Here is a 23,644-nt window from a genome sequence, read left to right as displayed (position 1 = left end):
TTTATCAACAAGTGCCCTTGTTACCTCCTTATGATTATTTTWATTTAACTCTTTATTTAACCAGATAAGTTGACTGAGAACACATTCTCATTTACAGCAACAACCTGGGGTATAGTTACATGGGAGAGGGGGGAAATCATGTAGAATAATACCATACAGGCCTTGGAGAATTCAGATTGCCTCAGTTTCTAACTACACATGATCCTTTACATTAGGCAGTGTACCATAAATAACAAGATTACCATTTCAAGGGCATGCAAGTGCAGCATAAATGCACAAAATGCCCTCTCCCGCTTTAATGTATAAACACGTAGTGTAAAAAATGACTAGGGACACACAAATAATTGTGCTGCCCATGTTCTGTGTCAACCCCACAAGAAAGCCAAGCCAGGAGATGTTCATAGCTGTGTGGCTGAGTCTAATGTCATCATGTCAATCAATGGGCTACTGTGGACATCCAGAGAAAGGCAATAAAACGGACCCATGACCATGGACAAATGCTAATGCCAAACGTGGCTCAACATCAGATGGAGCTTTATGCCAGACAATAAACCTGAGTGACCGTTATCGTTACCACACCAGGGCTATGCCACCATTAAGCCCAACTCCACATATCTACCACGCACAAGGAGAGTGTTCRGAACAGTTTTGCCACTGACATGTGAAAGGTCAAGGTCAAAGCTTCACGGCGGTCACGTTTCAGGAAGGACAACAAAGCAAAGACAAGCGAGTGTAAAATCCCTGATGGTCAAATGTAAATTCTGAAGTACTTTAATAACCTCCATGAGATTCTGTAGAAGATCACTGTGGCGGCGTATATAACTATAAAGGTTTGAAACATACCAAGGTTTAAAACAAGGCATCATTCACCAAAAGCTCATCAAGCTTTACAGACACCGCCTTTGTCCATGACGCATGAAAAGGTTTTTCCTCGACTGCCGTCAAGTCTGTGTCATCCCTGACTTCACACTGCTTGTGGTTGGTTACCTGGGCATTGTTTATTCACGTTGGCCTCACTGGGGCTGTTCACCTATTGTACAACCTCACACATACTGTATAGACTTGGGCGATATACCGTATATACTGGACGGTATGATTTTCAATACTGTTTAGGGGGGAGGGGTGCTACGCCACTGCTTATTGCTATAGCGTTAAGTACAACTATATAAGAAGTCTAATTATATCCAGCTCAGCACTCCAGCTACGCTAACTTGCTAGCTAAGTGGCTAGATGTCAAGATCAAGCTTCTTGGTTACAGCAGAGACATGGATTGTGTGCCATTCAGAGAGTGAATGGGCAAGACAAAAGTTAAGTGCCTTTGAACGGGGTATRGTAGTAGGTGCCAGGCTTGGTTTATGTAAAGAACTACAACGCTGCTGGATTTTTTAAAACGCTCAAAAGTTTCCCGTGTTTTCCAACAATGGTCCACCACCCAAAGGACATCCAGCCAACCTGACAACTGTGGGAAGCATTAGAGTCAACATGGGTCAGCATCCCTGTGGAACGCTTTCAACACCTTGCAGAGTCCATGGCCCAACGAATTGAGGCTGTTCCGAGGGRAAAAGAGGGGGGTGCAACTCAATATTAGGAAGGTGTTCCTAATGTTTTGTACACTCAGTGAATGTCTAAACCAATAAGAATAAATTTTCCATTAGCACCCCGGTTTAGCCCTCTTGAATCAGTGTTGTCTGCCAAACAAGGAAGGAATAGCATTTTTATTTATTAGCCTAATAAGATTGCGTGTGCATCATGTCTGCATCCAACAATGCAATGAATCAAAATTCAAAACTGACTCGCTCTCATCCGTCTCTAAACATAGAATCCATAGAGTCTTCACTTTATTCACTTTAATTGACAGAAACTGATTAAACATGGAGGCAAATCAGATTTGTCAGGCAGAAATGATGATAAAAGTAATTGGCATGAAATTATACGAGTCCGGCTTGCATTATACGAGTATGCCTGCATCATTCAACTGAGTGACACTTAATTTGATGCTTAAAACTCCGGTACGTACACCACATCGTGTCTTCAAGGATTTCCTTGAGGCCTTTTTGTGTTCACAGGCAACTTCTGACTCATTAATGTGCTATATACTGAATCCACACTTCAAAATAARAAGGTTAAGGAGTTAACAGATAAAAAGAAAAGGCACGACTGTAAAGGAAAGAGAATAASGAGCCAGTGCTCCAGAGGAGTCGTCAGACGGTCAACAACGGCACCGGAGAGACTTAATATCCGTGTCTTCTCCACAGGTGTTGTGGGCACTGAGGCAACTCGTATGGGGAATTAGCACAAAGCTCATCAACAAGGTGGGAAGGAGCCCAACAGAGCACAGTAGGAGTGGGAAGACTAGGGATCACACACAGCACAGTACTAACCTTGGACAGTTTGTCCTCTGTCTGCACAGCTATCCTGCCCCTACAAATAAGGACACGCCAACCGTTACGGTGAGCAGTGGGCTATTACACAGAAAGGGCTTGTCATTAAACTCCACTCACCGGTGTGTCAGAATTCGGCGTTGTAACATCACGTCGTCTCAACAGGTTCCGCCAAGCATAGCTAATGATAGTTTCCATTTTACGCCTTGAATCTGCGTGTGAGTCTTTCAGACAAACAGACTGAGTGATTCATCCACTCAGCTTCTCTGACAAGGGTATAGATGAGAGAGAGACTGATGGAGTTTAGCTCTGTAATAAACTACCCTAGTGGTTTTACCGTCTCACTATAATCACCGATAATGTTACTCATGGTATTTATTGGCATTTTAATGTCTTATTTTTTATGGTGGCTCTGCAACGGATGCAAACTCTGCGATATTTTGTCATCTTTATGTCAGAGTGCATTTCATACAGGCCCCAGTGAGACACATTGTTACAGTAGCATAGTCTAAATCGTTGCCAAAACACTTCAGTAGTGTGTGGAGTTAACAGCACTGCAGTCATGTGAAAACTGTATGAATGTACGGGGATGTGCAAGGAGACTATGGTGGGAAAGGACATGTTCACAAGAGGCAATAATGAAACTGACATGATACACTGGGCTGTTGGCCAGAGTCCAATACGACAAAATGGCTTGAGAATGAAACTGGGCTAAACAACGTGTGGCCATCGGTCTTAGTGACAGGGCCACACCCAGTGGAGCCACTACGGTCAGATCCCAGAGGACAGTCTGGCACGAGGAGGGATCCAAACCAGATTGCTTACGGTTGCATTCCACACCTGAGCCATTTGTCTCTTACTGGCAACACTGAAGGTGGAAATACAAGTACTATAGTCTGAAACCAAGTTTATGACAAAGGTACAGCGATGGAGGTTTTCCATGGTCTTTTTGCTGACATATCACAGTAGCTGATAGATTCTATTTCTTATGGTCAAGGATTTGGTGACAATCAGAAGTCCTTCAGAAGCTATGTTATTGAGTACATTTGAAGACCATTGTCTCTAGATGCTCATCCAAGCCCATGTCTTACCATTGGTTCATGTAGTGCTAAATAGGTGAGATAAATCATAAGGTCTGGGTACAGACCTGAAATGTGTTCCCATTTAATTAGCTTGAACAGAGGGTGGGGGGAAAGGCCTTGGGGAAAAGCCCAGAATCTAATATTTACAGTTGCATGACAGCTGAACCCAAAAAAAGATCCAGTCGTGAGAACTTTTCACAGATTTGTCCTAAATACAATACGTCTTCCTGCCAGACACAGTTGGTTTCTATGTAGACAGTTGGTTTTAAACCCTCTTGTAGCTGACCTATGTATTMATTATTTAGGGTAGACACCGCATGAGATTTTCACAACACCTCTGAGCAATATCCAGAGAGCCTTTTCTATCCGTCAGCTAAAAAGGCACTCAGGATTGAGGATGGGGATTTCTGGTATTACCTCAGGTTCAGCGTAGAGGCCAACCAGATGGGACATCATTAGGTAATGGACCTTGTTTGATAAACAGCACAACGGATGCACTTTCATCAGCAATTAAGTATTAAATCACGGAAAGGAACCAACGTTGTAAGTTCTAGAACCTCAAAAAATGAATTTACACTTTTTCGGAAGTAGAATTTCCGTAATTCAGAAGTGGGAGGAGCTTATTTGATTTGTAGCAACGTCATCCAAACCGGAGGGTTCCTAAATGGACAGACACAGGAGAGGCATTTCAATGAGGAGGACCTGGAAGAGAGGCTGTTTTAGTATTTGCTGAGTCACTTAATGGGGCGAAGGAACGCACAGAGAGAGCCATTACAGTCATCCATTTTGAATGGAAAATGGCAGCGGTACCTTCATCGATGGCAGAACTGCCCAGCTGTCACTTCATCTTAGCCTAATTAAATTAGATGCTGTYGCCTCAGATGACCTTTCGCCATTATAATAATTCATTCATTAACCCCTTAACCCCATTCAAATGCTCCCTCTCGATACCTGGTTGTATACTGGACCATTAAACACAATGCTCAACACCCTCGTAAAAAGACAGAGGGCCATATGTGTACGTTTTTGATTGTTTATAAAAKATCAAATAAAATACAAAAGAGAGGGCTATTAAATGGATAAAAGCAAACTGATTAAGACACTGTTGGTTTACATTGACTCAATCTGCTTGTTGGCTATTATACCAAATTTCATAGTCATAAAGGAATCACTGCATTTTCTCGGCATGCCAATTTGCATTGGTCGAAAGCACGCTGCTGTCTGCACAGCGGCAGGAGAATTTATTCACACTTAAGACATGGTAGAATATGTCACACCTTCAGCTTGTGATGTCATGGAGGCTTCCGGCTGAAGGGACAGAGGGATTGTGTCAGTGGCAACATGCATCTCGTTCTAATGCATTCCCATGGCATCCCACAAGATATACATCCTGGCCATGACATCTAATTAGCTCTGCAGATGGGGCTTGGTGGCGGTGAGAATGGCTGCTGCAAGACCACACATACAAAGCAGGCCTTTATAGGCCAGCGAGAGAGAGAGCTGCTGGCCCCTGAGGAGAGGGGGATGAGCTATTGTCAGGCCACTGCAAGATCTTTTAAAAGATGATCTACACCCAAACCTTACACCCAAACCCTGCATGCCATACGAGCCAGTGGWCTTCCTCTAGGAAATAATATCAGCCTTTTGCATGTCATTTAAAATCAGTCACCACAGTGCAGAGCCACTGATTAGCATGTTAACAAACATCTCCCATTGTTGAGGAATAAATGAACAGGCTCTCGTGGAGATTCACCAATAGACTGCAAGAGGATTTCCGCTAAATGAGTCAGTGTAATATTCTTGATGAGTGTCCTACTTAATTATAAATCTCTGGGGAGTGGAAAAATGAGACTACAATATGTAAAGTTATATAAATTTAATGGAAACAGAATAAATAAATCGTATATTTCTGGCATATGGTATATACCTTTACCGTAATTTGAGAACCCCTGCAGATAGTCAGCCTCAGAGTCAACTATAAAAATTATGATAAAAGTTTCCTTTGGTTGATTATTCCAATTACGTTAATTAAACACAATGCACTGTTTATTTTTATTTATTTAACTAGGCAAGTCAGTTAAGAACAAATTCTTATTTATAATGACGGCCTACCGGGGGCCATGGGTTAACTGCCTTGTTCAGGGTCAGAATGACAGATTTTTACCTTGCCAGCTCAGGGATTCGATCCAGCAACCTTTCGGTTACTGGCCCAACGCTCTAACCACTAGGCTACCTGCTGCCCCACTGCCGCCCAACTGTGGATATTTCTTTAGATGAGTATCCAAGCTGATAAAGAGGGACTTTAATTTGCAAAAACATCGACATTACTTCCATGTGAGCCACCTAACGATAAGAGCACAGTAAAGCAGAGAGTGGAGAGCAACGTGGAGAGGGCCGGCTGAAGGAAACATTGACATTACGTCCATGTGAGCCACCTAACGATAAGAGCACAGTAAAGCAGAGAGTGGAGAGCAACGTGGAGAGGGCCGGCTGAAGGAAACATTGACATTACGTCCATGTGAGCCMSCTAACGATAAGAGCACAGTAAAGCAGAGAGTGGAGAGCAACGTGGAGAGGGCCGGCTGAAGGAAACATTGATGGAACTTATCTAAGATCATTTATTCATCAAAACATCAGAGAAGAGATAAAACGGCAGAAATATAAGATGTTATTTATTCTGTTTTCAGTAACTTTTATGAATACAATAAGTTGTCTCATTTTCCCACTCCTCCTCAGCGCTTTATAATTTAAGTAGGACACTCATCCAGAATATTACAGTATAACGTGTCAGAGACACACAATGGCAACTGTGACGTTACCATTCTAAAATGGTGGGAAGAGCCCATTGATATCTCAGATGGAGACATCTGGATTGCCAACAGAATGAAAGCCGTTTACTGTTTATTCAGTATGAGCTGACAACTCACTAATTGCTATGTTTGGGATATAATGATAATGGTGTGACAGCGGCTGGTAGCCTAGCGGTTAAGGGCGATAAACCAGTAACTGAAAGGTTGCCGGTTTGAATCTCCGAGCCGACTAGGTGAGACATCTGTCAATGTGCCCTTGAGCAAAGCGCTTAACCCCAATTGCTCYGGATAAGAGTGTCTGCTAAATGACAAATGTAAGAGGTAGATCTGGATAACTTGTTTTTGCAAGCTGCCAGTACCACTRGTAATCTCTAATACTAGAGAACAAAGATGTGATGGATGGTCCTGTGAGGTGTAGCTTCATCACAGTACCACTGGTTTATCATCGTACTAAAACTTATACTACGTTTTGCTATTGACATCCAATTTTAAGTCAAGGAGAAAGTCAAATCAAATCACTGCCTAGGTTAGGGAAGACTAATATTACCAATTTCAGCCAAACATCATATCTTAAGGTCATTGTAGAGCACACAAAGACTGAAGAGCAATGTCSGGGAGGCAGCACCCAACACTATTTCTGTTTGAAATCGAGAAAAACTGCAAAACTCCACCCAGGTTAAAGTGCCCATATTTTGTAACTTTGAATATAAAAGACTTTGAATATAAAAAGGCTGAATTGTGGCTATTCAGCAGATCAGTAAAGTAATGAAGCTTGTTGATATGGAGCTGAGTTTAGGCCAACTTATAAACTAGCTCAGTGGAAACTAACTAATACCCTGGTGCCATTGAATTATGAAAAGTAATCCCCATCTCACAGTGGTCATATGAAATGCAACTACTTTTTATTAGACCCACTTCTTCCTCTCCACACTCCCTCTTCCAGTTCTTCCACTTCATGTCATTAACATTCATTATATTACGTAATGTAACCATGCCTATTTGTGCTATACGGCCAATATACAATGGCTAAGGGCTGTTCTTACGCACGACRCAATGCGAAGTGCCTGGATACAGCCCTTAGCCGTGGTATATTGGCAATATACCACAAACCCCCGAGGTGCCTTATTGCTGTTATAAACTGGTTACCAACGTAATTAGAGCAGTAAAAATAAATGTTGTCATACCCATGGTATACGGTCTGACATACCACGGCTTTCAGCCAATYAGCATCCAGGTCTCAAACCACCTAGTTTCTAATTAACATTAAATCTCAGTGGGATACATGGAGAACAGTATATATCGAACAATGAACACTACAGGAGCCTGTTAAGCTCAGCATTCTGATCACGGAGGGGGACATCGTGGTATATCAGCTCTTCTCTRTGAGCCACAATGATTCATGTGGAAATGGGAACAGAAAATACATACTGCAAAAGTCTGTATTTGGCTCTCTCAATACAAGATGGCTTCCTATACCTACWGAGTTCTGGCCTCTATGGGGAATAACTCATTAGCTTGGCTTGAGATTYATTTTCTGCTGTGTTACTGTAAATACACTGTTTCCTGATGAGACTGTGTTGAGAAGATAGCTGAAGGGGCTTTCTAGAACAGGAAGGACCACTGGGTGCGTATGGGTGTTATCTGTCAAAGCGAGGCCGAGACCCTTCTGTTCTGTGAATGCACTCCAAAGCAGAGTTTTGCTGAGAAAAGTCATATTTAATAGAAATAACTAAATTATACAGAACTCGAGTGAAGAAGTTACTTTAACTTAAGAAGGCTAAACCAAATTAGCAAGGGAATTGTGACAATGGGATGAAGACAAAAACGAGTAGTTCCAAACATTTCAGCCCAAACCCAAACRAATTGCTATTAGGAAACATCCACTGGGGAAAGGAAGTGCATTTGAACATTAGATAAAAGAGGAAGCATCRATTGTATTGTAACGGTATAGTCAACCAGCGGAGCATGCCATGTACATCAAACATTGAGTCATTAATACTTTCTTTTCAGTGAAAGGTTTTGCAGAACAATTACAGGTGTGTTGTAGGTGGTCTCATACACACATGCAGTCATTTAGGAATGTCTGGCAGACAACTTTGATACACCTCCACAGACTGACATGGCATCCGTATTGGCATATTCGTTAGCTTCCTTCACGTTTTCTAATTTGCTCAATGTGTCGAAGGCAAATACGAATCACTATCACTTTTCTCATGCTTCCTGGTAGGACAGCTGACCTGCTTTCTTGGTATTGATTAGGTCTGAGATTACCAAAGCAGGCGATCACATTTCCAATTTAAAGCCCGAACAATTGATCATGCAGCTTAAAAAGGGGAGTGTGTCTTGCCTCAGAGCAGCCCTTGATTTTACTAATGCGCGCATATGAAGCAGACACGCTACATTGGTCTTTCAATTTCTAAAATGTGCCATCGCTGTGGTGGAACAAGCATTTTTTATTTTTTTATTTAACCTTTATTTAACTTGGCAAGTCAGTTAAGAACAAATTCTTATTTACAATGCTAATGAGTTATCTATTGTCATCAAGGCATAAGGCCCCCCCCCAAAAAAATAAGTTTGAGTTACGTGCATATTTCTCAAGTTAGGATTTGGCCAGCTGTGTATGGTAACCATCACTAGTTCTAGATCTCAAGGCACATCAGTGAACAATCGTCAAGTGTGAATTAATTACTCTGGAGACTAATTTGCATGAGGAAATGCACCTAGGGAAGGAAGCCACAAAGAACCACAAACATCTCCCCCAACTCCCAAGACAACACCAACCCCCTAGACTCAGAACCCCACGTAGCCTAACCTCACCCCCACCCACCCCCCACCCCCCCACCCCATTCCATAAAAAAAAAAATACAGAAAAATACAAAAACAAAAAGCTACAAGACAAACCACCAATAAACCCACATACCCTCCCCGTAACTCAGACCACACCCCCACGTACTCAGACCCACACCCCCCGTAGACTCAGGACCACACCTCCCCGTGAACAGACCCAACCGCCACGGGCGTCCCCGTAACTCAACACCCCCCCCCGTATACTCAGACCCCCCCTCCCCCGTAGATCCAGACCCCCCGCCCCAACGTAGACTCACGACCACACCACCCCTAGTAGACACCAGAATCAGACGTCCCCCATCCCCGTAGACTCAACTCCACCCACGTAGACTCAAGACCCCCCCCCCTCCCCCGTAGACTCAGACCACACCCCTCCCGTAGACTCAAGACCACACCACCCCGTACTCAGACCACCCCCGCCGTAGACTAGACCCCCTCCACGTTAAACTCAGACCCCCCTCCCACCGTTAGACTCAGACACACCACCTCCGTAGACTCAGCCACTCCACCCGTAGATCAGACCCACACCCCCGTAGACTCAGACCCCCCTCCTTCCGTAGACTCAGACCCACACCACCCCGTTAGACTCAGACCACCACACACCCCGTAGACTCAGACCCACACCCCGTAGACTCAGAACCCCACACTCACCCCGTATGACTCAGACCCCTCCCCTAGTACTCCCCACCACCCACCCGAATAGACTCAGACCCACACCACCGTAGACTCAGACCCCCCCTCCCCCGTAGACTCAGACCCCCCGCCCTCCCCCGTAGACTCAGACCCCCCCCCCCCCGTAGACTCAGACCCACCACACCCGTAGACATCAGCCCACCCACCCGTAGACTCAGACCCACACACACCAGTAGACTCAACCCACACCACCCCGCTAGACTCAGACCCCCCCTCCCCCGTAGACTCAGACCCACACCACCCCTTAGTACTCAGACCCACACCACCCGTAGACTCAGACCCCCCTACCCCGTAGACTCAGACCCAGACCCACACCCCGTAGACTCAGACCCCCCTCACCCCGTAGACTCAGACCCACACCGACCCTGACCAGACCCACCCCCACGTAGACTCAGACCACACCACCCCGTAGACTCAGACCCAACCACGTCCGTAGACCTCAGACCCACACCACCCCCGTAGACTCAGACCCACACCACCCGTAGACTCAGACCCCCCCCACCCGTAACTCAGACACACCACATCACACCCACGTAGACTCAGACCACACCACCCGTAGACTCAGACCCACACCACCCCGTAGACTCAGACCCACACCACCCTTAGACTCAGACCCCCCCACTCCCCGTAGACTCAGACCCCCCCTCCCCCGATAACTCACCCACACCACCGCCGTGACTCAGACCCACAACCACCCCGTAGACTCAGACCCCCCCCTCCCCGTAGACTCAGACCCCCCCCCCCGTAGACGTCAGACCCACACCACCCCCGTAGATCAGACCCACCCACCCCGTAAGACTCAGACCACACCACCCGTGACTCAGACCCCACCACCCGTAGACTCAGACCCACACCCCCGCGATGACTCCACCCACACCACCCCGTAGACTCAGACCCACACCACCCCGTAGACTCAGACCCCCACCACCCCGTAGACTCAGACCCCCCCCTCCCCCGCTAGACTCAGACCCCACACTCCCCTACCACGACCCACAACCCCGTAGACTACAGACCCACACCACCCCGTAGACTCAGACCCACCCACCCCGTAGACTCGACCCACACCAACCCCGTAGACTCAGGACCCCTCCCCCGTAGACTCAGATCCCCACCCCAACAGACTCTAGACCCACCCACCCGTAGACCAGACCCCCCCACCCGTAGACTCAGACCCACACCACCCGTAGACCAGACCCCCCACCACCCCGTAGACTACCCACGATAGCTCACCCACACACCCCGTAGATCAGACCCACCCCACGTAGACTCAAGACCCCCACCCACCGTAGACTCGACCACACCACCCCGTAGACTCAGAACCCACACCACCCCGTAGACTCAGACACACCACCCCGTAGACTCAGACCCCCCCCCCCCCCGTAGACTCAGACCCAACCCCCGTAGACTCAGACCCACACCACCCCGTAGACTCAGACCACACACCCCGTAGACTCAGACCCACACCACCCGTAGACTCAGACCCCCCCCTCCCCCGTAGACTCAGACCCACCCTCCCCCGTAGACTCAGACCCACACCACCCGTAGAACTCAGACCACACCAACCCCGTAGACTCAGACCCACACCTACGCCACAGTAAGACTCAGACCCCCCCCTCGACCCCGTAGACTCAGACCCCCCCTCCCCGTAGACTCAGACCCACAACCCGTAGATCTCAGACACCACACCACCCTGTAGACTCAGCCACACCACAACCCACACAGCCCGTAGACTCAGGACCTCCCCTCCCGTAACCGGACCCAACACCCGAACCGACCCACCCACGTAGACTCAGACCACAGCCCTCCCCGTAGAACTCAGACCACACCCCCACGTAGACTCAGACCCTCCCCCCTCCCCCGTAGGACTCAAGACCCACACCACCCCGTAGACTCAGACCCACACCACCCGTAGAACTCAGAACCCACACACCCCGTAGACTCAGACCCAACACCACCCCGTAGCCTCAAGACCCACACACCCCGTAGACTCAGACCACACACCACCGTAGACTCAAGACCCACACGTAGACTCAGACCCCCCCCCTCCCGTAGACATCAGACCCAACCCCCACGTAGACTCAGACCCCCTCCCCCGTAGGACTCAGACCCACAACCACCCCGTAGACTCAGACCCACAGCCACACCAGCCAAAGCTCAAATATAAATACCATCAACCTGACTGAAATGAGGACAGCCTCAATGAAAATCTCACGGGGAACAGGGAATAAAGCTGCATGAGGACAAAAGTACCGGTAGAGTCTGGCAGCAATCCACTAGTTATAACTCGGCGGCTTGCAAAGTCATGGTAGAGAGCCGCTTAGCAGTCAGATAGCATTACTGGGATTGTCTTTCTCTGTGGCTCAGAGATAGAGGGGGAATCAATTAGTCTCCAGCAGGCTCTGACCTTGAAATGGAGCTCCGGCCTGGCAGGAGGAAGTCCCACTGCACCGCAGCATTTAGTTGTAGGAAGTCGTGCATCATCAGCTATTGATTTTTCATATTTTCTGGAAATTACTGGAAATCATGAGGCGGGTAGCATTGGGGGCCCTTTGGCTGCTCACTTCCTGGTCAACATGGGCTGATTTCAAATATGCAGACGAGAACATATGCATTCTGTTTGGTGAGATGCTAAGGGAAATAAGAACCAGCATGGTATCACGATGGTATACTGCATCGGATGTGGTGTTTGGGACAGCTATGGTAAGGGACATCTATGGTAAGGGACATGTTTATGCAGTAGCAACTAATGTTTTATCTTATTAGCACTAACTGCCTGGAGTGGTTTTGAAAAGGAAGTTCCTGTTACTTACACACACAGGCTGGTAATTCTTCGGAAGCTTAGTCACGGAGGGCTAAGCAACAGACACTATTATTCTCAGCATAGAGTTGCACAATAGGAAAAGCATCACGTTTTAAATGCTTCAAAAACATGTCGAGGTAATGACCTTTTTGGGTTGTGTATTGCCGTAGGGCACACTGTACTATTTCACTGAATAGTATCACATGGATATTTCCTTTCTGCCTGCCGGTACTCAATATGCTGTTGGAATTCAACACCGACAGTTGACGTGCACCATCGGACTACATTATGTGTCTCCCTTAATAAAAGACAGGTGCTTACTGTAGTTAATAGGTGTGCGTTTGTCTTAATCCAACACCAAAGTTCAGAATCCTTTCTAGAGTAAACGTACAAAGGCTAATGTAACTGTCTAATTCTTCTGCTCTTACATGTGTCAGTGACACAGTTCAATACAACACAGACCAAACGTAATGTATTTACTCAAGACAAGAGTCAACTGTGAGCAAACAAAAATAAATAGGAATTACAAAGTGTGGCGTACTTACAGAACTTTGGGACAATAATGTCATTAGATTCCACAGTAGTTTGGGAGTAGGCGGTTGGTTTTCCCTTGCTCACTGGTTTTGGGGTGGTAGGGGGCMCAGGCTGCGTGGCCGGGCCCGCGCGGTACCTCAATGCAGAGGTAGGGGTGTATTGAGTCACTCCGGTGGGTTTTCCCTCTACTATGACCTCAGGCTGTCCTGTGGTGGTGTTTGTCGGCGTGGGAACAGGGGAGGGGTGGGGAAATGACAATGGCAGATCCCTTGTGGGGTCAGCATAGATGGGGTCTTGTCCTCTGCGATCTGGGCTCAGGTGGGTGGGCGGCTCGTACTCAAAGATTTTGTCCACAAAGACCCACTTGAGGCCGGCGGTGCAGAGGGCCAGACTGAGCAGGCAGGCCAGGATGGGGAGGATGCAGATCTTCTCTGAGCGCAGGCAACCACGCACCTGTTCCATCTCTACGCACACACAGCAGGTCCCTGCCAAGCCCAAGAATCCCAGGGGCCTTGCTGGTTCTCCATCGACACCCTCCTCCCCACCCTCACCACCTGCTGCAGACTCCGCCTCCTCTGGGGCTTGCCCTGGATCGGTGCAGGAGAGGGTGGGGGATGCTGATTTGGGAAGGACGACCAGCCCGGCGGAGGAGTCCACCGCCTCCACTCCTTCAGTCATCCTCCCTCGTGCTCTCKCTCTCTCCTTCTCTCTCTCTCACACCGAAGGATCTCTGGACGCCTGTACTCAACTSAAAGAGCACGGCAGCTGGCTGGTATCGTAAAGTGTGTTGTCCATTATCAGATCACAGTGGTGGGGGTTGGGTGGGAGATGGAGGATGCTTTCACGGCAGTGTGGGGTAACCTTGTTAACGTCTGGGAAGTAAACCGACAAGACTTCCGTACCGGGGGGGAAAGAGTTTTTCTTCACAGGTTTGCTCCCACGGCGTTCTCACAGGAAACGTGTACACACGAAAACAAGTCCAGAAATAGAAACATCAAAAGTAGAAGACCGAAGAGGTTTCTTCCCTTAGATCTCTTGCGTGGTTCAGTTTCCTGGGCAGGACCAGTAGTGCGCTCACTCACCTGAGGACTTGAAGAGTGGAGCCGGCTGCTGTGTAAACGCTATTGGCAGGATGCGGCTACAGATGGGACAGTGCAGACCGGCACTGCAGTGGCAGGAGCAACATGCCGTCTGTCTGYCGGTCGGTCTGTTTGTCTGCTCAAGCAGCAGCCTAGAGGGGCTGAATCATCAGGGAGCAGCAGGTGCCCTTCCTCTCAGCAGCGCCGGAGAAACAGATAATTAGTGGAGAGAGAAACACGCTCGTACATCGCGGAAGGAGAGACAATTCAGGACACTCCCCTTTTCCTCCTCACCACTACACTCCTCGCTCTCTCTCTCTCTCTCTCTCTCTACCTCTCTCCAAGGGCTCTCCTACTCTGAGGTATTGTCCACGCACTCTTCTCAGGCTGCTACCAGTCTGAACACAAAGCACACAGCTAAGCAAGTTCGTACTTGATCCAATTAGGGGGAATGGCAACGAATCACAGGCAAACAGACGGCYCTGGCCTCTCTCTCYCTCYCTCCCTCCCTCCCTCCAGCGCTCTCTCCCTGGACCATTGATTATGTTAATACAAAAGGGTGTTTTTTTTGTCAAGGGGTGGTAGCCAGTGAAACAGACATTTGATCCGTCCCAAGGGAACGGAGCTATTGTTTTATGGCTCCTCTCAGAATCTTCCTTCATTGGAGTGAATGAAAGGAAAAAAATTACTGAAGTAATATTTCAAACATTGTCAAAGAAAATAATACCAATCACCTGATTTACCAAACTTTGTTTATTTTTCAATAAATCACATTTACTGCTACGACGCTTTGTAGCCTGACTCGTTTTGTAGCCTGACTGTACAAAGCGTTTTGTAGCCTGACTCAGGGGGATAAAGGACAACGTTAAGACAACGTTGAGGCACCATCGAGGAACTGACTCGAGGTGTATCAAGAGTGCGAGAATCTACATTTTATTCAAACATACATAGTCACACCAATCATAATCCAAATGAGTGTGTAATGAACAGACTATTATTACATGCTGCCAAAAGCATTACCAGTGGGCTTTAATTAAAAGTCTTAAGTATATATAATAATTAAAATCAGAGTTAAAACCAGAAGAAAGACACATTCCATTAAAATAACCCAGTAGGGAGTCGTGGGTCCATCGCCATCTAGTTACACTCTTTATGAATACAGTTTTGTCATAGCTGAACGTACTTCATTGTTCAGACTAGAGGCCAATTTCACAGCCTGGAATGCTGTGATCTTTTATYTAAATTCAATATAACACATCTTAATGTTTTCAGCTTTGGAGCGTGTCTGTGTGGGGAAAAAAGGCTAGACCTCTGACCTTTGGACAATCCAGTCAAAACAAAAAAGGGATTGGGATGTAACCCCACTAAATCTGGAGTCCTAAACCCAAAGTCATTAGCGCTAAAAGAGCCCCTTCCCACAGGGACTCCTTACAGTACCTTCAGATGGATAAAACTGTGATACCCATCTACGAAGTCAGACCACTCATTACCATAACACTAATATTTAGTGGACCAGTTTACTTCATACATGTATTACCACACCAAGATATACATAGACCATCTCTTCATATGCTTTACTTTGAGTTATATACACACACACACACCACACCTTACTTTAAGTTAAACAGTTTGGGACAGGCTGAATAGTAAAATCGCAAGCACAATATCWTGCTAATCCATGGGACAGAGAAGCAGTTCAACAGATCAGCTTCTTACCATTCGGGAGCACAGCTCAGAAAGGCAAAATACATTCTACATTTACTACACCTATGGCTAGTTTGTCACACGGCCCAGGCGTATTGGCTTTGGCCCTCGAATCCCGTCTGCCACAATGCACGAGGAGCTGGGATTACTGTTCACAAAATCCACACTTTGCATGTCTGGCTTTAAGCACAATCTTCCAACGGTCCTGAGCAGCGACAGATAGATGTGGAGAAATCCCCCAGTGAGCTGTTAAGCCCCCCCCCCCCCCCGGAAAAAAAGAGAGGGAGATGAGAAATGTTGAGCACAGCTGAAGACTATTGGAGGGTCACACACTATGGATAGAGCTTGTCAGATATAAGATCGGTTCTGATGAGATTAGCAAAATGCGATCTCGCACGCTCTATCTTAGTCTGCATAAACGTAAAGATGTTTGTAAGGCCTTGTCTTGTTGATATTTTTATATAGATGATGAAGTGGCACGCGCACACAGGTATAGACAATTATTGGATATAACAACTTATACACTATAAGAAGTAATGATCGTGAAGTCTTTCACTCTCTTGTAATAAGTTTCTCTCTGGTGAGGTTGTCTGCGTATACAGACGATGTGCTCTACAGTTGTTGGTGGTATACCCGGTTTTTGTCTAAGTTCCGTCTCTAACTGGTACACATAAGTGAACCGGTGTTTGTCCAGCTCGTTGTCTTACTGTGCATATCATTTTATCGAATTCTTATTAATCGTCATAGAAGTAGTGTTTCTCTTTGATATATATATGTTTGGAAGAGACGGCAGTATTTGGCTATACTGTTGCTTTGTGCCTTTTGGCTATGTGGTTGCTGAGGCTAATGGCTCTCTTGAGCTAGTTGCACGATCTGTAGTATAATTTTGTATTTTCTGCATAGTTTGGAAGTACGGATATAATGAAGAAAAGAGGAGTGTGGAAAATTCCGCCCTGAAAATTGTAGCAATGGCTGTGAATGCTGTCAATAGTGATTAGAATGTTCATGTCAATTAGGAGAGAACGTGAGTATTTAGTAAATAGAGGAAAATAAAAACGCATCGTGTACGGTCTTTAATCTCTCGCGAACGCTCATAAAAATCTGCTAAAGTGCTGACATAATTGACAGCACTCGCTTCAGATAGGTTCGATGATGTACTTGGTAAAGAGGAGGAATGAGTCTCAGTTGGCATGAATACGATGGTGTGAGATATGTGTGTCTCTGGCTAGCACTCAGATTGAATGGGTCGCACATACAGTTGGGTTTCTTGTGTCTCTCATCACCTGCGATTGTTGAAATAGGAAGCAATTCTAGATTTTGTCGACTACTATAAGGGCTATTTCGTGACGATGTATGCTATCGATATGTATGATGGTCTTGTGAAGGTGAGTTCTCTATTACGTACCTAGATCGGCAACTGTATAAGCCTAGGCTATTCTTCTATAGAAAGTATAGGATGAGATGAGATCCATGATTGAAATTTGTGAAACTAAGCTTTAGATATGTACACGTTTTCCAGTGAGATAGATGGACGTAAGCGCAGCTGGGCCAGAAGTAAAGAGGCTGGGTTTCGCTAGCACATGCTGTAAAGTGCTCAGGGTATCTGTTGAGTTGCTGTTCAATGATAGAAGTATTGCTATTTATGAAGTTCGTACTACACTTTCGCATATTTAAGAAGGAGGAAGATTTTGGTAGTGCCACGGAAAGGAGAGTGTGGTCGATCTGAGTGCTTATTCGAATTCAAGCGTGGCGGCTTGCGAGCGGAGTCTGATATACAAAAAACGTGGGCAGAAGTTAGGGCAGAACAGAGCTGATACGTGCAGAGTCTCCGGTCGCTCTCTCCGTTCTTGTCCGTAGGGAGTGTGAGAGACTAATTGTAAGATTATGTGCACTATAGATAGCTAGCCCATGGTAGCGGACCTGCTCAATTGATGGTAGTCAGTAGTAGATGAGGCTCGGAGTCGTAAGCAGAAGTTGACCGTCGGTAGGTGCGTCGATCACAGACGCGCAATGTGCTGAACCTTTTTTCTATGGCATGACCCTCTCAGGGAGGGCATGAAAGTGTAGTGTACGCATAAGCTAACAGGGTCCTGCTGTATAGTTTGACACAGTTTGGCACAGTCTTATAGTGAAGTAGGATGTATACAGGAGGTGGAACAGGGCGCTGTGGCACAAATGGCAGAGTAGCAGTGGGCTGAACAACGGCTATTTCGCATGCTCTTCTGCCGCACTTCGGCGGATGGATAGTTAGTGATTATGCATGTTGTGGGACTAGTGGCACATAAGCTCTATTGGCCAGGCTGCACTGTGCAATGGGTGACAGGTGGTGGCAACGGATGGATTGGCTTTTGTTCGCCCTTATAAAGGACGCAGGTGGGTTGAATAACGTATACTTTTCCTCGCTCTTTAGCTCGCACGTCATGTGCGAGGTAGTGATAATTAGATTATGGAGATCAGTTTGAGCCGTGGCACTGTTGACGGAGGAAGGGCTGCTCGTGACTGGTGTGGTGGAACTATGTGTCACGAAGAAGTGCGTCTGTGAAGTGCAGTGCTGAGCCTCTCCTCGCGTGCTGTTCGTTCTTGATCTTTCTTGGCTTTTCCGTATTGTATACAAAGCACTCACGTAACTAGTAGAAAACGCAATGGATGTATCTAGTGCAATGTACTGATTGCAGACCTAATGGGATACTGCGACTGGAGGCTTGCTACTAGCGGAGTATCCAAATTGTAAAACTGAATGACTTCTGCTAGCTCTAATAATTAGATTTCCCTGATTGTTATTGACAGGCGAAGTTCAAAAAGTTTGGCTTGGTATGCGAGGGCGCTCACACAAAGAGGTAACTTGTTAATAAGAATTTGGAACCGCGAGATCGAATGAGAGCGTACATACTCTTACCCAGTAAAGGGCGTGTGCGGATGGCGGCAAAAGCTTTCAGAAGACCGGAGAGCACACGCGGTGCTCTGTGCAACAAGAGAAATAAAACAAGAGTGGGAGAACGCGGAAGAGTGAAGTAGCGTAGCTAGTGGAGCTAGGTCGATAGACAGCACGCTCATACAGTCTTTCATTATTTATCACTTGACTGTCTGACTTGACATGTAACAATACATAGAGTGGCTTAGCTCAAGTTGTGTTTATTTCTTCGTTAGTATATTTGAAAATATACGATAGGAGCCAGGGCTGGTATAATGTACGGAGAGTAGGTAGCTAGCGCTGGAGATATTTTCTAGACTATTTCAACACGCTCTTGCCATATATTCTCAATTTCTCACGTTGTAGTTCGACTCTGTGTTTGAGGTAGCGGTGACAGTGTCTAGAGGGCATGATGTTTTTAATAGCGTACATGGCATAATTGCTGTGTTGTCGTGATAACTGTGCTGCGTAGCCCAGAGTGCATAGTCGAGTGAATAGGGTCTTTGACAGTGTACTCGCACATACTCAAGGTCCCTGCGGCTAACTCTCTACTGGGATGTGGTCTCTCCGTGGGATGGTTGTGTGTAAAATGCGTGCGTAGTCCATGCGCTCGAGAATGTGTTGTTATTGTGCATTGTGTGCAATTCGATCTTGTCTGGTAATTTTAGCCTGGCCTGCTACTATATGGGTGCTGACTACATAAGGTCAGAATTTGGTTATTGTTGAAACTATATCTGTCTATCATGCTTAGAGGCTGAGGAGGTCAGCTGGCGCAATAGCGAAGCAGTATGTTGTTTAGGTCGTTGGTCGTGAATGGTCTAGCTATGTCTTGATGTTGTGGGAGTTGAGACAAAAGCGCAGGGCTCGAAATCATGTAGATTTTGTTTCTAATTGAAAGGGGATGTCTTGTCCGCTGCACTCCTGCGTAGTAGTTTAGCTTCGGACGCATATACTCTTCTCGAGATGAGGTATTCTCTTGTCACGATGATGTTTATATAGTCTGGCGGTGAAACTCATTTGTTGTGGCTGTTAAACTTTTAGAATGAAGGCTATGGTCCTCTGTCTGGTTGCTGCTCTGCATTGATAGTGTAATATGGAGAATTGAAGGACTAAATCATATGCATGTAAGAGCAGTGGAGACGTGGTCAGGTAAATCACTGAGATAAGTAAACATTTATTGAGTGTTTTGAGTTCGCGCCACATTTTTTAGGCCTGCTGTCAACCGAGGACAGAATTCGGATTACCCGTAACTAATGGGCTGTAGTGGATGTCCGTTTTCATTTTAGATTTAGAGGCAGCATTGATATTGGAGTTGTTTCTGCAGCTTATTCGAACGCACGCTAACAAACATGTCGTTCGTCTAGTCGTGTTAGTCACGAGCTGTATGAACACTCAACGATTATTCTTCTTGGAGAGTGGAAGTTGTGTTGCTAGCTATTCAAAGTGGTGGTCGGGCTTGAGCCCTATGGCGACTATCACTGAGAATGGCACGCATTGTTACGTAAAGGAGGCTGGAAGGATGAAAGATCTGCAGCACAGAAATTGCTTTATCAAATTGAATGTGTCCACTGTTGTTTCTGTTTTGCGTGACTTTTGTGGGTTTTGTGGTGAGGCAAGATGTCAGAAAGCGCGCACTCAGACAATTTTAAGTGCGCAGTATGTATTCTCGTTATAGGTTCTAAGTGGTGGAGTGGATATTTTCTATACTATGTTTTGCGAGATTGGCACGCTATATTGTTTGGCATAAAAAACGATCGCTGTGGACTATTGAAAAGAACCACTAGGGAGAGACTCGATTTGTTTGTGCTAGGCTCCTACATATATGGCGTATAGATAGTACTGGCAGATTCTCATAGAGAGAATAGGTGGACTAGTCATTATTGCTTAGAGTTGTGTAAAAATAAGAAGAATAAGTATTTGGATATAATGGACTCTCTTATGGGATCTCGTAGTTGACTAGTTTTATTTTTGATGTATCATGACTCTCAATCTCCAGATAATTGCGCTGCTGATGATCTTGCAGTTGGTTGTCATGACAGTAGTCTTTTAGATGGTGCTGGTTTTCTATAGAATTTGTCATGTCGCTATTGACTTATAATGTTCAGAGAATCATTTCGATGAGAAAAGACTTCTTGCTCGCTTTAGCTGGTGGTCTGTCTGTCATCATCGCCGGTGCGATAGTGTCGTAGGCTGTCTCAGTGTTCTCCGATAGTTTGCCCACGCTTTGGCGTCGCGGTGATCATATTGTGAAGTTGTGTATGCATATGCTTCGTATTCGTCAGATTTTTTGTTGACATCTGTTTCTCACGCGTATCTCTTTTTGGGTCGGTTACAATGTGTTGGGTAAGGTTAGTGTGTTTCCCCACGAGGGATCAATAGCATCGGTTTGCCACTGAACCAATCAAGTGGAAATAAGAAGTGTGTAACGTCCTTTAATAACAAATCTAAGTCTTCTTCTGTTGTGATTTGTCGAGGTAGATGGAGTAGACATATCCCCATGTCAAGATCTTTGGTAGTTTGAGTATTCAACTCAGGAATCGTGCTTAGCACATCCTTGTGTGATGTAGTGTTGCATATGCACAGCTGAAGTATGTGCTTATTTGGCTCATCAGATGAGGCTTTCTAAGTAGATTGCTTATGATGCAGAGCCGACTGTGTTTCTGGCTCTCTTAGATATTGGATTTTAGACTCTATAGGTCTCAAGCGGTCCCTGTTGTTTGTCCTACACTCGCTGTGGTGTCTTTTTCTCTCCGCCTGACCTGGTTTTGTCTGGCCTGTGTACTGTCCATACTCGGCTCGTACGTGTTTCGTGTCGCTGACTATCGCGACCATCGCTCCCAAGACTGGCTTCTCTTTCTAGAGATTCTGTCTCCACGCCGACTGTTTTCTGTTCTGGTCTCACGGCGAATGTTTCTTGCTGTTTGTGCTCCCTCACTGATTCGCCGACAGTAGATGATGTTCTACTGCTGATGCTGTTGTCTGAGCGCCAGACGTTTCTCTCTGTTGATGTCATCCACTGCTAGCCTGTTTTTATCCTCTCTGTTTCTTGTCTTCGCTCTTCGCAGACATGGAATTTGTCTGCATGATCTAGACTGTCTGCCAGCGCGCACGATGGTGTTCTCGTGGGTCTGGCGATGGCCGCGGTGCTTGGCTAGCATTCCTCTCTCGTTCTAGTCTGGCCCTGAGACGTCTTCGCTGGTGCAGCTGTTCTGTTCTCCTGGGCCACCGTTCTGGCTCTTTGGCACTGTTTCTGTCCTAACATTTCTGGCAGTATGATAATGTTTCTGTATTCGTTGTTCTCTCGAGCCACTCGTACTGTTGTTGTTCTGTCGTGGTGTTGGTGGTTCTTCCGACGCCAGTATGGTTTCTCTGTTCTTGTGTGTCCTCGGCCGACTGTTTCTCGATGTTAGTGTTCTTCCAGACTAGAGGAGGCAATGAGAAGGAACTAGGGGCGTGCTATGTCGGGTTCTTGACTCGCTTGCGCACGCACTCGAATCTCTACTCAGGTGTCCGCACTGCGGGTCAATGCTTGAGGGATTCTGATCCTGCGCGGTCGAGCTGTATGTAGTCTCTGTTCATGTCCGGTCTCGCCGACTGTTTATATACTTGGTGGCTGAGTCCTGTGCGACAGAAAGATGTTCTCTCTGTTCTGTTCTGCGGCCGACTGGTTTCTCTGGTTTCTGTCTTCCTTGCCGACTGTTTTTCTGTCTGTCTCCCACTGCGACTGTTTTCTCTGTTCTGTCTTCTCGCCGACTGTGTTCTCTGTTTCTGTGTCTCGCGACTGTTTTCTCTGTTCTGCTCCACGCGACTGTTTCTCTGGTTCTGTCTCCTCGGGACTGTTTCCTCTGGTGTCTTGTCTCCTCGGCGGACGTGTGTTTCTCTGTTCTGTCTCCAGCCGGGCTGTTTCTCTGTTCTTCTTCGCACAGCCCCGACTGTTTCTGTTGTTTCTGTCTCCAGCCGACTGGTTTCTCGTGGTTCGTCTCCACGCGCGTTCTCTGTTCTGTCTCCCACGCGAGCCTGTTTCTCTGTCTGTTGCCGACAGCGCGACTGGTTTCTCTGTTCTGGTTCTCTACGCGACTGTTTTCTGTCTACTTTTCACTGGTCCCTCAGTACCGACTGTTTCGTGACTGTTCTGGTCCTCACGGCTTCCGACTGTTTTCTCTGTTCTGTCTTCGGCAGCGCCGGACTGGTTTTCTCTGGTCTGTCTTCACGCAGCGATGTTCTCGTCTGTCACTGCAGATAGCGTCAATGTCAGAATCACTATGCTCTCATGGCATGCGTTTGGTCCTAGGTACGAGGTGCCTTTGAATAAAGATACCTTCTAATATGAATGTGTGGGTCCACTGAGCTCAGTTGTAGGGAGCATAGTGCTTTACATATGCAGGAATAGTGGGTTTAGATTCCCGGGAACGACGCCATACGTAAAATGTATGCTCGCATGACTGTGCATTTTGATAAACAGAACTGGCTGATGGCATATATTTATTTATTATCAACAATACGTCTTTCTTAAAATAGCATAAAATGTAAGTGCTATAGACGATCACGTGATGAAAGAATATCCTTTGACAGGAAAGGTTCCACTGTACTGTCCTGTATGCCGATTACGGTATTAATGTGCTTTTGAGAGTTGAAGAGGGTAGTTTGGGTTGTGGCAATGAGGAAGTGTGTCGATTGGACACTGACGCCGTTGTCCTCTTCCCTGGTTAAAGCTTGTCCGCTCTTTCATTTGCTTTCTCTCGTCGAGCCGTTAGTCTTCGGATTGTCCTCTGCAGCCTAAGGGTTAGCAGGAGGGGGGTGGTG

At 46.4% G+C, this 23,644-nt stretch overlaps 1 protein-coding gene across 8 annotated transcripts in view; it reads right to left on the bottom strand.

Annotated features, from left to right (window-relative positions):
* Window positions 1-23,644, bottom strand: part of nrg1 (neuregulin 1) — a 165,705-nt gene that overhangs the window by 32,723 nt on the left and 109,338 nt on the right. For 2 of the 8 annotated variants that reach the window (XM_023984624.2, XM_023984623.2), the window contains exon 1: window positions 13,159-14,591. The exons of the other annotated variants lie outside the window; for them this stretch is intronic. In XM_023984624.2, coding sequence (XP_023840392.1) covers window positions 13,159-13,825 — 667 coding nt within the window. In that variant the 5' untranslated portion in view covers window positions 13,826-14,591. Of the gene's footprint in view, window positions 1-13,158; window positions 14,592-23,644 lie in introns of those variants that run through there. 8 annotated transcript variants of the gene reach the window in all.

This window comes from Salvelinus sp. IW2-2015, linkage group LG4q.1:29 (assembly GCF_002910315.2).
Source record: "Salvelinus sp. IW2-2015 linkage group LG4q.1:29, ASM291031v2, whole genome shotgun sequence".
NCBI lineage: Eukaryota > Metazoa > Chordata > Actinopteri > Salmoniformes > Salmonidae > Salvelinus > Salvelinus sp. IW2-2015.
The sequence above is the reverse complement of the archived record's forward strand: the minus strand, read 5'-3'. Positions and strand labels throughout refer to the sequence as shown.